At 44.6% G+C, this 18,103-nt stretch overlaps 1 protein-coding gene across 2 annotated transcripts in view; it reads left to right on the forward strand.

The window, feature by feature from the left end:
• The window catches only part of ttc27 (tetratricopeptide repeat domain 27), a 62,767-nt gene that overhangs the window by 11,761 nt on the left and 32,903 nt on the right, over positions 1-18,103 (forward strand). For both annotated transcript variants that reach the window (XM_084470495.1, XM_084470496.1), the window contains exons 6-9: positions 1,970-2,134; positions 2,652-2,800; positions 8,329-8,441; positions 14,286-14,352. In XM_084470495.1, the coding sequence (XP_084326621.1) occupies positions 1,970-2,134; positions 2,652-2,800; positions 8,329-8,441; positions 14,286-14,352 (494 nt within the window). The remainder of the gene's footprint in view (positions 1-1,969; positions 2,135-2,651; positions 2,801-8,328; positions 8,442-14,285; positions 14,353-18,103) is intronic.

Consider the following 18,103-nt stretch of genomic DNA (forward strand, 5'->3'; position numbering starts at 1 on the left):
AATCGACCTCAAGTGTCGTCAATTGAAAACGGGTTGTTTCATTTCAAACAAGAACGACGCACCTCCAGCCCGTCCCTCTTTTTTCATGAGACCGCCCAACACTCACTCATTGGTCACTTGGATTTTCGATATCACGATAAAGAGTCAAACGGTCGATCGGTCGTATGTGATATGGATCTGTGTCAAGTTTGTTTTTTTATTCTACATACAACCCTTCCTACTGACTTGCCTGCGCCTGCTCATGGGAACCTAATTTAATCTGAGAGGAGCATCCACCGTGAGAGGTGCTTTACGCCGAATTGGTTATTCAGCAGTCTGCTGCGAGTGAGCCGGGCTGTGACTCATTGGTGTGTGTTTTGTATTCACGGCTCCAAACACCAGTTCGCTCCCCTCAGAAGAGCGCGTCTTTTATCCTCTGACAGCCACTTTGCCAGGGAAAACATTTTTAATATTCACACGCGGCTGGCGGCCCTGGTGACCCCTTTCATCTGGGGAAGGGAAGAGATTGAAAATTATAAATGAGAAAAAAAGGCTGAAAAAGTGATTTTTAAAGGGTAGATGGTGAGTGGTGATGAGGGAGTGAAGAGGGAGGGATGGAGCTGGAGAGAGATGGAGGGGAGGTTGCCTCCCAGTTGACAGATTACGTTCAGAAAGCCTCCCTCCATCCAGGTAGCGTTTCCCTCAAGCTCAAAGCAACGGAGGATTAATTTCACCTCCTATTTGTAGCGCGATACAAACGAGAACTAAAATCTTTTTGTTTTGACAGCACAAAGAGCATGGAGCGTGAATGTAGCATGGCTGTATTATTTGTGCTCCCTTCAAATAGAGTTCAAGTCTATTTGGTACACGCAAAGACTTCCTCCGTCACGCCCGAGTGCTTTGTGTTTCACCCGGGAATCGCTGCGGTTCTGCCTGACACCTCTGGATTCGGAAGTCTCCCCCTGGGGAAATGGGAACGTTGTTGTATCCCATTGTTTATATTTAGAAGCATGATTGTTGGATTAATTGATTAATTGATTGTCGACGTGTGCCGTTGGCCGTATCTAATCAGCCTCCCCGTCCCTTCTCCTCTTGCCGCTGCTAAATCGTTCCGCTGCGTCTATGACTGTGGTGGTTGACTCCCTGGGGAGATTCACACACGTGCACACATGCTCGCACACACACACACTCACACCGATAGAGCGAAAAGCTGTACTGTGAGACGACAGACACTCTATAAGGAGTGTTTAATGGGGAGGAGGATGGTGGTTGAATGTTGGATTACAGTAGATTTCCATTCAATAACATTAAGATCCACATGGCAGACCCCTTCAATCCTAGCCCACCTCACAATGTCCTGTGGTGAAAAAAAACAACTGATTTAATTTAACAATTAAACTGCTGATTTGCCTGATCATTTTGGATCTAGGTCACCCTAATCGACGTCCAGCAACGTTTCGACAACGTTCTGTTTCTCTGGGGAACACCAGTCCAACCTACCTCTAACACCACGGTAGGCTAAGGACAGCATGCTCTTTCACTCTCTCTTTCTCACCCTCTGGGAGTGAGTGAGCGAGCTAGACAGAGAGCTCTGAGAGTGAGAGCCCAAGCCCTCTCGTATTTTCCTCACCTCACCACCACCTCCTCCTTTCAGGCTTACCTTTCCAATGTTTAGCCGCTGGCTCTCATTCTGCCAGCGATGGGACCGCATGTCTTTCCGCTGTACTTGATGTGGCGATGACTCCATCTTTCACTTGGCTAGCCGACGAGGGGCAGGAGAACGGATGCATGGGTTGTTTAGTATTCACCCTGCCAGACGCCGTGGTGCTTTTGGCAGGTTGGATTGCTAGCCTTTGACGGATTCATCTCCACTTGAACGTTCTACCTCAGAGTTGTTTTTCTCAATCAGCAACGGTCCAACCGGTCGATGCTGAATTTCGCTTCGGGTTGCTTTCCCTTAATTGTTTTACTTACTTTTCTTTCCCCACAGTGCTGAAGTGTGAGACCTTGTTCTCGGACCAGTGCTTCAGGGACCTGGCCATCCAGTTCCACCTGGAGTGCATGTACACCAGCCTCGCCTACTGGGAGTACCAGCAGGCCAGGGAGCACGTGGAGAAGGCCAAGGAGCTGACCGGCCTGGAGTTCAGCACCACCGGTAGGCTACGGTTTATGAATTATGGATATCAGTAGAGTTTCCAGAATTTGAAGAACCCTAACCTTAACCCTGTTTTATCCTGTGCATTTGATAAATGACTCAATTTGTGATTAACTAGTCCTTAGCGACTTGAGAACATTCAATATACAGTCACTATTTAGGGGGAGAAACTCAAATTCATGTTGTTGCCATTTCCATACACAAGCAGAAAGTTTACTGTTGGAATGAAAACCCTTGGGGTTTCTTAAGTCAAGGCTTAAAAAAAAAATAAAAAGCGTTTTTTGTAGTAGGCAAGTTTAGATTAAGTGTCTAATGAAACCATTTGAAACTGATTAAGCTCACTTTATGCATTAAGAGCAAATTAAATGTTGGTTTGCAAAACTCCTTGAAGACACATTATGTAGCTCAAGGGGGTATCCTGCTTATACAAATGATCAGGTAACCAATGGATGCCCAATTGCTTCAGACTAGGCAGAGTTTGTCAATGTTAAAGTTGGGGGCGTTTGCTTGTGGCCAGGTGCCCTGGGGAAGCGAACCCGTTTCCAGCACAGTTTCCTGGCCCAGCTCATCCTGGAGGTGAAGAGGAAGGAGGAGTCGGACGGACCTGAGTCGGACCGCTCAGTCTGCCCGGTGCTCAGCCCGACGCCTGCATCCAGTCTGCCCAAGGTACCTCCATACATCCATCTATCCATCCAACTCACCATCCATCCATCCATCCATCCAAACAACTGTCCTTTCACCCATACATACATCCGTAATCCATAATTGGAATAAATACACCATTTCATACTGAAACAATTTGACATTCCATGGATCATTTTTTGAACCCAATTTCAAGCCAAATATAACAGCTTATGATTTTTTTTTATTACATTTTATATTGTATCACATTATTTCATTTCATATTACGTTGTGCATCATTATGTCTTGACCGGCTTCATGCCTAGCAGCCATAGGGCTGATCTTAATGGCCTTCAGACATCACTTTCATTTCTATGTTATCCGAGCTGTGGATGAAAAGATTTGCGACCCCAAAGGCTCAAGGCCCAAAAGGACAAACACCACCCTGTTAGGGTCAAGTACACAGATGGATCACATCACAGCCCTACACAAACAATTTGATTTTGTGAAAGTAAACAAGATCTTCAATCGTTTTCAGTAAACTAGGGATACGCCTCTAAATCAAAGATCCAACTTTCAATCCTTCCAACCCTTCCAGTCCTACAAATAGTTTGGTAGCTTTCCTCACAAAGGCACCAGCGATGATGGGGAGCTACATGTAAAGGTCTTGGCTTGAAGGCATCACTTGAACCCCACCAATAGGGGGGTATTTAATTTGCAATACCAAACATGTTCAGCAGAGGGGAGCGTTCACCTCTGCACCGTCATCACCATCGTCATCACCCTCATCATCATCCCCATCTTCATTGCCACCGGCGTCGTTATCATCATCATCACCATTGTAATTATCATCATCATCATTACCTAAAATGTGTTAGAGGAATGTTCTTTGGGATGCTAATCATCCTCGTCTGCCTTGCCCCTTCTGGTCATACAAGGCTCTGGAATTAGCAGTCTTTGTTGCCTGGGCACTTTGGTAAGGCCTGGCGAAATGCATGAAGCACCACTAATCTTTTTGGAAACCTTAGACAGCAACCTGAAAGCTTTTGTCTAAAGAGCCAATAGAGATTGGTTGCTTGGACTATAAAGTACTTTCTCTATTAAAAACAAACAAGAAACAATCAACGCCTTGCTCAAAAGGTCACGCTGAGGAAAAACTTACTTAACTTAGGCCATGGAAGGAAACATTGGAAGATGAGGTGATAACTGGTTGTGCTGTGTATGTGGAAAAACACCCGTGCACACACACACGCACACGCACACTAGCTGTTCATCGTCTTCAGGGCTCCCCTCCCAGTCGGGGGTCCTGATTCAACAGACAACCGAGCCCAGCCCTGACACGGGCTCCACGCCCTAAACCCCCAGAGTAGGGATCTTCATTAGGAAGCACACCATCACCCCTGTTGTCATGGCGTTTTGGGAGGAGAGGATAGGTCCTGTGGGCTGCTCTTATTACGGCTCTCGGATGCATTTAGATACATGGTCCAGGACTGACGAGGCACTACCCAATATGCATTTAAACATGTAGCATACCGGTACACAGATACACAATACAAGGTTTGACCTATAAAATGCAATACTCTAAAATAGTGTTTTTGTATTTTCAGTCAAACAAAATGATGCTTTATTTCCTGTATAGCTAGGGAATGGCATAACACTGGCAGGGTTAGAGGAACGATCTCCATCGAGGCCACCCATGCTATGAAATGTATGCACCAATAGGTGATCCTAAACCAAAAGCAGAAATCTTAATATTTACAAGGACCACCTGGAACCTGGTGAGGTACCCAACGGGGGTCTGTGTACCGCTGGTTGGGAGTCACTGTCCATCCCTCCCGGTGCATCCCCTCCTTTTGGAGACCTCCTCTGGCCCAGGTCCAGAGAGAGAGTCTCCTGAGCTTTGAATCCACGTGTCCACATTATTTGTCAGTGGTGGTGCGGGTCTGTTTGTACAACTGCTGAGTAATCAAACACACTTTACAGAGATGAGCTCACACCACTCTGATAACGGCAATCCAGAGTGTGGTTTTTTATTCGTCGTCTTCTTTTCCTACCCCTGGGTGGACTATTTTACGGTAATGGTGTTGAAAGGAGCTTAGCAGCGTCGGGGGTCTTCCTGCGGTCTGCTGGTTATATGGAAGGCAGATGGTAATTCAGATGATACCGCGACCTGTCTCTGTGTCAAGAGGAATTGTTTAGGGAACGCGCCACTCCCTCATCTTGTTAGTCCACTCATCTGAGAGTCTTGCTCTTATCCACATCATCTATGTACTCGCTTGCTGTAGATGTCAGTTAACACTTAATCGCAAATCAATCATGCATTGACACAGCAGTGTGAGCAAAAAAGATAACGTAACAATGAATCACATCCATGCTCATGGGGAGTGTAAAGTAAGTCTGAACGCCCCCCTGACGTGCTTTGCTCGCGACGCCATCTGTAGCATCCGTAAGCGTCTGAACAAGGTAGCCACTAGACCATGTGCCTTACGCCCCCACACCCCTCTGCCCCTCGTGTGTTACACGAACCCCTCGTGTAAACACCGCTGGCGTCCGCCCAGGGTCTGCTCCGTCTCGTCGGTGGCGGGGTTCCAGCCCAGCTCCCCGTCCCTGAGCTCAGACCACTAATGCCCTCATTACTAGAGGAAGGAGCAGGAAATGGGCTCAATCAAGACAGTCATTAAGCAGAGCTCCCTGGGTGCGGTCTGTCCCGGGCCGTCACAAAGGAGCCGAGACGGTGGCCAGCACCAGGAGGAATCTTCTTGTCCCCCGGCCAACCCTGGACGGCCCGCAGCGGTCGAGCCAGGGCACCACGTCCGCCCCCACGGAGCCAAGTCCTCCCCTATGGAGCCAAGTCCTCTTGGTCCCGGAACGGAGCGTAACGGGAGGAACTCGAGTGTCAAGGTCCGCTGTCACGAGAGGCAGAACTCCGGGCCAGAACTCATCGGCTGGGTAAAGGCGGCCTTGGGGGTTGTATATTGCTCAGACTTGGACGTTTTCGGGGGATTACGTATTGTCTGTGAAACACATGTCTTAAGGAACTCGCTTGGTATTTTTTCCTGCCAAAAATAGTTATGGAATATTTTGGGCCGATGCTGCACCGGTGTTGTTTGTGGCCACCTTCCCAGATACGCAGGAGCCCCGGAGAAACGGCCGGATGCACATTTAAGTTAATTATTGGTTGTAATATAATAACACCTGCATGTTATATTTTGGTTATGTTGCTGCTACTTAAATTAAGCCTGACCATAGCTCTGCCAATGGTCTGCACAAACCGCCCTGCGAGTTGCGGGGGAAGTGCGTGGACTGCCTTATTTGAGGCATGAATTATTTAATTCAGGCCACGGATTGCCTTATTTGGAAGTCGGTTCTCTTGCGTGTGTGGATCAGGCATTGGGTTGCGTGTCTTGTTCTTATGAATCTCCTAGCTTTGCTGTTAAGCCGCAGACAGATCCGTCTGTCAATCAGGTCTCCTTGGTAGGAAAGAAACAATCTGTTTTGAATGGCGATTACAACCTAGATTTCCATCCAAGTGGAACTTCTATCAGTAAGGTACTTGGCTGCTGGAATTCCAATGAATACCGAGACTTTGGTAATCCTGAAAGAATAAAAAACTTGATTCTACGGCATGTTTGTCTTCTTGATCATTGGTTGAGGGAATGAAGTCGGAAGTAAAGTGATAAAGGGAGACTGGCAGAGGAGGTGGAGATGATGAAGTGGTGGTTTGAGAAGGAGGGGGAGTAATGTGTTGTAAGGGTATTTCAGGGTAGTGTCTCTGCAAGCAGGCACAGCGCACTTCCGTGATTTTTCTATTTAACACGTTAGTTATCTAGAATCGCAGTCTAACTCCTTCTCCAGGTGACAGAGCAATCACATCTGCTTTTGCAAGGCCACATGGTTTCATTTTTATTACTGAGTTCAGTTCAAGCGCATTCTGGAGAGTTCAGTCTTGCGTAATCATAGACCAAATATGAAACTACGAAAAACGATTATACTATACACATTTCACTGCATACTCTGGTATACACTCTGGTACAACACCCATTTGGCAGGCAAGTCCAAGCCCTATATTTTTCATATTTCAAATAAACTTATTGAGATGAGCAATCATCCGACTGTAGATTTATTTAACTAACCTGTCTATTTATCCTCCCACTCCCCCCCACACTATTTGCATATATATATATATGTCTATTTGTTATGCTTTTCGGGTAACTGTATTTCCATGCATGTGCGGTTGGATGGCCATGTCTGTCAAGTGTTTCTTTCATGAACCTTTTACAAGGTCCATGATGCTAAGATCGTATGTATCCCATAACATACAGGACATTCTTTTGTATTTCTTTTTAATGGGCTTTTTGTAACTTTCATGGTCAGAACAATGAAGGCAGACAGGAAGGTTGGTTGAAAAGGGAGTGGGAATGCCATGTAGTGTTTGACAGCTGGACAGTAGCTGCTCAGGAGGTAGAAAAGGTTGTCAACTAGAAGGTTGCTGGTTCGAGCCCTGGCTCCTCCTAGTGTCGAGGTGTCAAGACCAGTAGCGTGCGGTGACCCTAAATTTCAGTGGGGCAGAAACTACTGGTGTATGACCACACCCACAATTTACGTTTTTTTTTAATTTGTACATATTATATACATATATAATATTGTGTATATATATGTGTGTGTGTGTATATATATGTGTGTATATATATATATATATATATATATATATATATATATATATATATATATATATATATATATATATATAGGCTTCACATCACTCACACTCGTGGTCTATAAATCCCCTTGTCCTGTTGTTTGATGGCTAACTTCTCTTCCAATTTTAACCTCTCAAATGAGTTTTTTACCTGAAACTCAACACTGTTAATCACAGGTGCAACACCACTCGCCATATCTGCATCTGATATAGAAATAACGAAAGATACTGGCGGAATAATTTGAGTTAAAACAACAACAGTTCTAGAATATGACCATGGGGCAGACTACTTTACGACCATATAGGCATCTATTAGCGAGGATTGCAATTCTTATTGCAGCCTGCAGGGTTATGCGATAAACATACGGAGGAACACGGTCGTTGAGCTGCCCTGCCCCAACATTGCATGACACATTGAACTCAACTAGAATCGCCACCATCACCCAAAATGTGATGTCAACGGACCAAAAATATTCTTAAAGCCTACAGAAACTATAGATAGTTAATGTGACAATCACATTATTAAAAATAGACTTGGAGCAATGATTTACTGAGGAACTATTTTTTGGGGAGCATGCTTTTATAAGTAGTTCGCTGCCCCACCTGCCCATATGGACGGCACACTCCTGGTCAGGACACTGTTTCCTTGCATGATTGACACAACCATTGGTGTATGAATGGGTCAATGGGAGGCCCTCATTGTAAACCCCTTTCATTGGCCACAGGTTACAAAAGCGCTACATGTATGCAGTCCGTTTGCCACATATCTTAATTTGAGAATATTAGACCAAACTACTGCAGGGGAGTAGTTTTACCAAGCCCAGCTCAGGACAAAGGGTCTCACGTGTTTGCTTTGGGTTTTGTGTCTCTTCAGGACCAGGAGCTGGGCGACGACACGGTGCTGAACCAGATCAACCTAGCCGACCCAGGCCTCCACCAGGTCCCCCACCTCTCTGCCGAGGAGCAGGCCGTCCTCCTGGGCTTCTGGTGAGTTCTCCACGGCAACCCACACCCTGGCACTCACCGACCGACTCGCAGACAAAACACACAAAGTCGTCTTGTGATAGTCCCGCCGACTCGAGTGGCAGTACAACTCTTTAACTCCTTTTATAGTTTTGCATATTGTATTTTACATTTTCTACTACTTCTCTACTAACTACTCATTAATGTCTGCTGCGACAACCTAATATGCTGTTGTTCATAGAATATCTCTGAAAAGTGTCAGATCTCAGAGGTCGGGCTAGTTTGGGTCATCGTTTCGCCAAGGGAACACCACCTGTCAAAAAGAAACAACGATATGGTCATGTGATGGTGTTTACAGTGGTGTTAGATGTGTTCTGCTTTGGGTACCAGCCGACTAGAAGGTCACCATCACACCTGGATCATTAGCATCACACCTGGCGGCCATTAGGAGGGCCACAGAGTCGTGTGTTGAATAATGATCCACAATATCCGGGTCGTAGGTCCACATGATCAGGTTTTCCAACAGAAAAATGGTGAGAACGAGTGGAAGCAACAGCGTAGGGATGTGCACCAAAATGGGAAGAGTGAATTCATCGGTCATCTGAGTCGACTGAAATTCTCTCAAAGAATAAAGAATAATCAAAGAAGAATAATCATGTGCATTTAAATGACCAAATAAAACAGGATATAGAGGCTCCCTTATTCAAGACTTGAGAGTTGAAAAGAGACAGCATAAGAGGGCAAGATTTTAAAAATAAACACTAAGGAAAATCCCTCCCTCCCTAAATATATCTACCATTGAGAAGTGTTGCGTTCAGGGACCTGGGATGGAGCATATGTATATGTGATTGACAGGCAAGATTGTGCTCCGAACCAATCAGAGAACAGATGTCCTGATTGGACAGAAATTATGTGGGAGCTGACTTAAAGCAAAATTCTCTCAGCACGGTAAACTAGAAACAGATGAGTAAAACTCACATTTTGCTGACTAATATCTGACGGTTGATAGATTTGAGCAGATCAAATAGGAAGGCTGTGGTCTTGCTAATGCTCAACAGTGTGTTTATGGGTACTGTTTGTATAGGGCCTAATGCAAACTAATGTTGCATTAGGCAATCTGGTTAACACAGGTTCTTGTTTATGTTTCAGCGTTATACAAGTATTGGGGTAAAATTGATTGAAACCCTCCTGTCAACTAAACTAATCTCAACTGGGGTTGTGCTTCAGGATGGAATGAAGCACATCATCAGTAGAGTAATGGTATCCTGCCTCATGAGTCTAAGCCCAGCTCACGTTCCCTATTAGTAACAATCCAACGTTTGGCGTGGAATCTACTTCAGGTTTAGGCGTGTATTTCAGACAGCGTTGAGGGTTTATTGTTTGTTTACATTACCGTTCCCCTGATGACGAACAGATTCTGAGATTAGCATGTCCTCTGATGTTTTGTTTGGGTGAATTTAATCCTTTCCATCTCCGGCTGCGTTGTGATGAGTTTGTACAGTCTGCTGTCTCACAAGCCCCCCCCCCCTCTTCATTAGAGGAGGATTATTTTACATAGCTTGTCGCGTTCAAGGGGGAAACCAAATAAATACAAATAATTACCTCAGACTCAACAAACAACTAAATGAGCAAACAGTCGAGACTTCTTGCGAAGGGGCACGTTTTTCTTGGCCTGTGGGGGAGCCAGTGGGGGCTACGCTACACAGCAGAACATGAAACCGACTCACTTATCTTTGTTTCCTATGTGCACACATACACAGATGTATACACAGCTACTCGATATCATTGATAGTGGGGTTTTATAATGGGGCGCTGTGAGGAAAATCATTATCCAGCTAGCTAGCCAGGCTAATGCTGTCGTTCTACAGTTGTAGACTGAAAACCAGCAGGCTATAGTACTATAGTGGTGCTACAGCTTAATTAGGTTCAGGTCAGTCCCAAATGTATTGTCAGACCAAAGACGGATAACCAGGTTCCAACCAGGATGACGCGTGTGGGCATTCACATAAAGTGTGTGTGGAGAGGATCTCCTGTCATCACGCAAACAGTGACGGGAATTAATCATGTGCAAGTGAAAAAAGATATACATAGAATTAAAAATAAAATGCAACTTTAATTTGTAATTTTACGTGTTTTGGAATTCTCAGTGTGAGAACTAGGAGGTGTGAGCTGCCAAAACACTTCAGCAGTAACAGAGATAAACAGGCAAACGTATTATGGTCAAATCTTAATAGTTGAACCAAGCAAATGACTTTAAACTTTAGAGGAAAGCTGCGCTCATATTGTGTTTCCATGGAGCTGTCTCTTAAATTGCTCTCTGATTGGTGCGCGATGCTTATCTCCATGTTGATTGGACAGCCGGTCAAGTTCACAGCCGGGAGCCAAGAAGGCGTTCAAGCATGATTTCGGATAACTGAGCAACACGTCTTTGACTTTCATTAGTGGACAAACCTTTGAGCCCTTTATATAGTGAGTGTATGTATGTATATAATATATGTATTGTGAAATTGTGAGTATTTCCCTGGGTGGAACCACTTGAGCTGCCTGTTAATCAAAATAGGGGATTGGTGCTATACCAATAGAAGTCCCGGCTCCCGGATCTTCGCCAACTACAGAGTTTGTTATGTATGATCATTCAAAAAACCCATGTTATTTCCCATAGACATTTGACCGAGGGAACCGGAGCAGACGGTAGCAACTCAGAGGCGAGACTTATTCTTCAGAGGTCTATGGTAATCTTCTATTCTAATCGGTTTCTTAATTAATGTAAAGAAAAAAAGGTACAATTTGATGTTAGTGTTTTGTTTCCATACATTATAGGAATATATCAGTATCTAACTCACAGGTAAAAATATGTTTCTGATCTGAACTAATGTTCTCTGTCAAGAAAGTCTGCGAGAGCTTATGGGGACATTTTTATGGAAAATATAACCCATTAAAAGACCCACAGCTGAGACAGGAGATATTATTCCCTCTTTAATCACATTCTTTTTCCAAAAGCTCACAAATGTCTTAAGTTCGAGCCCATGCAACTTAATCAACGGTAGATTATGTTTTCAGTTTTTTAGGCCAAAACTAGATAAGAAGGGAATGGTAGTGGTGGAGCACACTCTCACTCTCTACTTACATAAACAAATACGTTTGTTTATGTAAGTATATTTGTTCAAATTGGAATTTGACCAATCGATTTTAGAATACATTTTTATTGAGTATTCAGGGAGGCCCATAAGAATTGTTGCACCCGGCCCCTAATGACCTACTTACTCCACTTGCCATATCTTATGACGATGAAAAGCAGTTGACGTATCCTCCATTTAGCACTTCTTCCAAAATCACTGTGGGCTGATCAGAAAACTAGGAAGGCTTAAAGTCAGTGTTTCAGCGTGCCGTCATGACTTTGGGCCGAGCTCAAAATGCTCTAATCGGTCTGCATCCGGTCGCAGTCAGATTTCAAAGAGCTCTGCACGGTTCTAACCGTGGATTGGCACACATCGTATGATTATGTACAAGGATATGTTATTGAAAAAGTTTGCGTGATGGCGAAATAGCGTGTCATTTGAGGGAGAAATAGGAGGCGTGAGAGGGTGTGAAGAGGATCAAAAACGTGAATCTCACGCTCCCTGCATGAGAGTTCGCAGCTCTGCTGATAAGCTCGATGGCAGTATCCCCTGACTTTAGCCAAACATATCTTTATGATTTTTTTATTTGACAACAGTTTCAATGTGTGGTTCAAAATAGGAGATAACCCGAGAGCTAGAGCTTCTCAGGTACATAGTGTGATCAGTCTCTTACATACTCTGGGCTCCATCCCCTCCCTGTGTGTGTGTGTGTGTGTGTGTGTGTGTGTGTGTGTGTGTGTGTGTGTGTGTGTGTGTGTGTGTGTGTGTGTGTGTGTGTGTGTGTGTGTGTGTGTGTGTGTGTGTGTGTGTGTGTGTGTGTGTGTGTGTGTTAATTTAATCATATTTGGTCACATTAAAGAATGTATTATCCGGATGTTGGAAGCCGAGGTAGTCAAGTGTATGTGGAACCTGTGACCCATAGGCAGTACAATATACATAACATGCGTATATTGGCGATTCGCCAAGATAAAGTAACAAATAGGCTATTCACTTTTGGTTTTCAGTTTACCTAGCTTCTATACAGGAGAGTCGAGACCAAAGCTAAGCCTGAGATTTCAACTGACATGCCAACACTTCCATCTAAATACAATCATCCCCAAATATAATTAAATGTGTTGTGTGTTTTAGCGTTAGGGCATTAAACCATTAGTCCATACACTCTATACACTACGGGCGTCTATTATCGTTAGGATTAATTTGATGGCCGTTAGCCAACAGCTTCATGGACCGTTCCTTCATGGATTCTTCCGTAACCTAGAAGGAACGGAAGAATCCATGGGTGTAAAACATCCAAGGGTCACACACACACACACACACACACACACACACACACACACACACACACACACACACACACACACACACACACACACACACACACACACACACACACTGTGGAAGCAGTCGATACATGGACCTTTCCCCTGATCAACAACTGGTTTCACTTATCCTTTCATACAACCCTCATATATTTGGGATTGTCTCATTTTAAACCTCTTCCTGTTGGGATTTCTGCATCTTTTTGGTTAAATCCCACAGAATGTTCCTGGTTGTTTTTGTCTCTTTCTACTAGTATCTCTCTGTAATCTCTACTCACCGGCACATCCGCACGGCTGGAGTGTCTCTTGTCTATTTACATTTAGGTGTAACCGAGCATGTGGATAAATGTATGTGTAACCGTCACAAAACCGCAGTGGCCGTCGTCCAAGGCACAGACAAAGCATTGAAAGAATCAATTTAAAAAAAAATCAAACAATGTGTAATGGGATTTATATGTTTGCGAGATTCTGCAGGTCTGCAGTATTTTGTGTAACGGTGTATCTAGTAGTATCTGCTATAACAGTACTCGTATTTTCTGTCTAAACAAAGTACTAACTGGCGGAGGGTACTCTGGGGAGGGACGGGGGAACGTTAGGTTCTTGGCTCGCGGGCCGCGGCTCTACTACAGCCTTGCGGTGCGTCCACCTGGCAGGCTCTGCCGGGCCTGCAGAGCCCGTCCTCCAGTGGAAGAATAACAAACAGAATCTGCAGACGAACACCGGTTATTACTGGGCCTAATCTCAACAGAATCCGACCCCTCCGACCCTGCGTCCTGGACCGAGAGCCAGGGTCGGAGGATTTGATTCCCAGCTAGTGCGGAACGCGTTAGAACCAGAGGCGGTCGCTTGTGTAAAAGAACCACACTCGCATCCTGTATCCACCTTCTCCTCTTGCTTCATTTCTCATGGGAACTGATCGGCTACGCCCAGATCCTCCCGTCTCCTCATAGCGACCGCACTGTTTTCACTTCATGATTAATTGATTTGTGATTGATTGATACTTTAATGAATTGAGGGTCTTTTGTAGCTTTCGAGTTGCTTTTTTCTCTGCGTTGCTTTCATAATCAGCTGGCTTCGCGGAAATCAATTGGCCATATTTCTTTTCTTTTCTCCTTCCCTCCCTCTGTCTTTCTTCTTCATTAGTCTCTCCCTCCCCTCCCTCCCTCTCTTTTCCCTGTCCCACCCTTTCTCCCTTTCTCCCCCTCGGCTCCCCCTCTAGTGATATAGATTAATGCTCCAGGCTTGTCTATCATGACGAATACTTTCCTCTAATGGTCGCCACAACGATCATGAATCAAACCGATCAGTCTTCAATAAATCATCAATAAACCTGGAAATAACAGTTTCTGACGTTGTTATGGAAGAATTAAAGTGTGTGTGTGCGTGTGCATGTGCGCGCCATGTACTGATCCTGTCCTCCTGTCTCCCAGCACCAACTTCCAGAAGAGCAACCCAGTGCACAACCTGACTGAGGAGGAGCTGCTGGCGTTCACGTCTGTAAGTCCCTCCCCCCTGTCCATCACACTGACTTCTGTGTTTTATTGGTTTGTGTCACGCTCTGGGGATTGATGATATCAATTTTTAACAGATTCAATGAGGCTAAAATAACAATTCTTCCTCATTTCAAAAATCTGTTTTTCTTTTCACGTCACCCTAATCTTTTTGTAGATACATTTATATTATCTGAGGTTAAAAACCAGAAACAGGTATTTATTTATTTTCGTGTTTTGGTTTAGTGTTTAGTCTTTCGAATCTAAGACATGACCTCCATGTGGTTGATGCAACCTGGGTGCAACACTCCTCTGATTGTCCTTGCTTGCGTCTAGGAGGTAATTTACCACCGGGTTCGTAGGAAAAATGTGAATTTATCGATGACCAAGAGGCACCTCTTTAACGCTCTGTCCCATGGTGATATGTGGAGTGATGAAGCTAAGTAATTAGTTTCCATGAAGTTCACTATATGCGTTGTCGGAGGGAATATCAAAAGCTCCTCTGAGTTGTGACGGACAGGAACAAATTTAGATGCAGATCAGTGCATGATGTCGATCAACTCCCAGCACACTTCTTTAAGGGCTACCCTTCCCAAAAAGTGTGAATATACAGATTGAATGACATATTTAACATCACCACATGCCAACCGTAATTGAGTTCTTCAGAAAGTTTTCTTCTCTTTAAGTTTATCCGTTTTTGATAGTTCAATATTAGTTATTTCCCGGATGTTGACTTTCGCGCATTATATCATACATCTGATTATAACGGATGGAAATCCAATTACCAAATGCCTTCTAATGTCCCCGTGTGATTGACAGCACCTTGTTTGCCATTCAACGTCTCTTGAATGAGCCGGCAGCAGCCAAGCGTATCCACGCTATCGTCCACAGTGCAGAGTTTAGCATAACTTTAGAATGTGGATGCTTTGGAGAGAGACGAAGAAGAGGGGGAATGTTTTCCCTTTAACAATACATTGGTCAGAGTGTATCTTCTCCTCTCCCTTTCTATCTACATCTCTCTCTCTCTCTCCATTCATCTTTCTCTCCCTCTTTCTCTGTCTGTCTTTCTCTGTCAGTCTCTTTATCTAACTGTCTGTCCTTCTGTCCTTCTGTCCTTGCCCCTGTCTGTGTCTGTCTCTGTCTGTCTGTCCTTTGTTTTTTCTCTCTCTCTCTCTGACTCTCTCTCTCTCTCTCTGACTCTCTCTCTGACTCTCTCTTTCACCCTCTGGTGCTGAGCAGTGATTGGCTCGTGGCAGACTGAGCGTAGAGGGATGAAATACCTGATCAGAGGGCACAAGAAGAAAATGAAAACTGAAAAAAAGAGAGAATGTAACCAATTGCATATGTCTGCCGTTGCCTTCTCTTCTCTTTAGGATCCATCTGTAGTATGGTGTGGTGTACAGGGGTTTGTGATGCTAGGTATTTGGCGTCGGACACGCGTCACCACCTCGCTCTTAATTATAATTCTAAAGGTTCCCTAACGACATAATGACCGACAGCACTACTCCCCTCTCAATATGTTTATTAATGTTAATTTGACCCTAATAGCAGGGGTATAGAAGACAGGACAGCAGGGTGCTTCAGCTTCTCTCCCTCACTGATTAAACGCTGACATCCTGCCAACAGTCAGGGCTGTAAACACCAGCTCTAAAGGCAAGCTGACTGGGCCACAGCTGGCACTGCATTAGTAACCGTATGTCTGTTGTGTGACTGCTACTAATGCCAACCCTCATTGGTACTGCTTAGTGAATCTTGTAGATGTACTGTATAATCATAGTCACTGTCACTGTCACAGTCAGACATAGTCACTGTATAGGGCAACTTGTTCTATACTTAAAGGTAGTCTGCGGACAAAGAGGTATCAAACACAGGCGGGGAACCCCTTAACCATTACACCATCCTGCCCCCATGTTGAAAGTTCATAGATACAGTAGATAATGTATTATTACCACTGTATAAATAGGTTGATCTAGTGGGTTTTGGAAGCTAAAGGCAGATGGCTGGAGTCTACACTTACGGCTTGTAATAATTGTGTCTTGCTTTTGGCTGCTGCTACTGCTAATAAGATGGTGGATTTAGTGTCCGGGATCATCTGTGTATCTAACAATATATTCTGTATTAATTTCTAATAGTATTGTGGGTACTTAGAGAGTATTCTTAGAGAGTTAGAGAGAGTATATAATATATCTCCAGAGTTTGTGAGGAACCCTACTGTGGTGATGAGCTTGCATGGTCACTCCCAACCGGACCCCCTTAATGCCATCAATCATCTCCGCCCCCCAGCTGTGAGCAGCAATAGATTAGCTAAGCGGCCGTGGCACATTTCCTATGGTAATGACGTGGTCCGTCCCGGGACTGTAGCCCTGAGGTTCGTCAGCTCCGATGTTCGTCAGCGCCGCTGGCCTGCTGGACCTCTGGAAGGCTTTCCATGTTTTTCCTCCCTAGTCAGCACTTTCTTCTTCCCTGCTTGTTGAGCTGCCACCCCTGGGTGTGTCCACCACACACTTGGCCCGCTATCTGCCTTTATTTTCCTTTCTTTGGTCGTTATCGTGGCGGGTTCTTAGTGTGGCGTTTCTGGAAAGTGTGCGAGTGTCTGTTGAGTGCAGGGTCACGGTCCGCTTGGATTCATTTAGTCATGTTTTTATTGGTCGGATCGTCCTCTTTACACCCTTCTCTGTTGCTGATCTCACCGCCAAGGCCGTGCCAAGGGCAGCGCAGGCCATGGGAAAAATCCCTATGACCAGAGTGGTCAAAGTTTATTAAATACTTTGGGTGGCAAAATATTTAAAAGCATGTCCACATCCTTTCGCTTAAGCAAGTTTTCAGAAGTAATCAGGGCTTGGACAGGGGTGTCGTGTAAATCACTTAAATTTCCCTAAAACCAATTGTGGGTTTCTCTGGCGTGAGTTCACCTCTAACTTGACATTGACATAAAGCAGGACTTTGAGACGCCTGTTCCCTGGAGAAAGTGGACCTACAGTGTCTTTGATGAGTTGCTTTTGGAGAGGAGAGCTAGTGATCAATCTCCGAGGATAAGAAAAGAGAAGATAATGCGAGATATAAATGACCACTTATTTCAAACTATTTTACCAATTTTATTACCCAAGAAATAATAATTTAACACGTCCAAATCCAAAACCAACATTAGCATTGACTTTCAGGTCCATTATCACACCCATTTTTTCAGTCCCAAAATCAAATTGTTCTTTCTGACTCTTCCCACTCTTTTGAAATCCCAGATTACTTAGTGAGTGTTAGGTGAGGGCGGGGTTCACTGTCAGAGGACAGAGAGGAAAAGAAAATGCTGCTGTTTTCCTTCTCTGCCTTTTAGTGTCTGTCACCACTTACACAGCGCCTTCCTTTGAGATATTTAAAAGCATGAAGGCCTTTGGGGATGGAGCAGTAATCACGCACAGCTAAAGCTCCAGCGTCACTGTGAACATCTTAATGGCCTACTGCAATTTATTCGCTACGTTCCATTTTATATAAAAGAAATGTCAGGGCTATGGGGACAATTAACTTTTAATTGCATTGTTGGATGCTCTACGTTGCTTACTGAAAGCCGGGAAGTCAAAGGCAACCTTCCCCCTCACCCTTTACGATTCCATCAGGAGAGTTTGCGTGGAAAGCCCGGTGTACGGTGATGGCACGCTTGAAGTCATGAATGTTAAGTGGCTGCTGGTGAGGGGAAGTGCTCAAGATGGATGGCTTCGTTCTTTGGTCTCACCCTGCGTTGATGTTTTGCGGGGAAGAAGGTC

Source organism: Micromesistius poutassou, assembly GCF_964030765.1.
Source record: "Micromesistius poutassou genome assembly, chromosome: 7".
Classification (NCBI taxonomy): domain Eukaryota; kingdom Metazoa; phylum Chordata; class Actinopteri; order Gadiformes; family Gadidae; genus Micromesistius; species Micromesistius poutassou.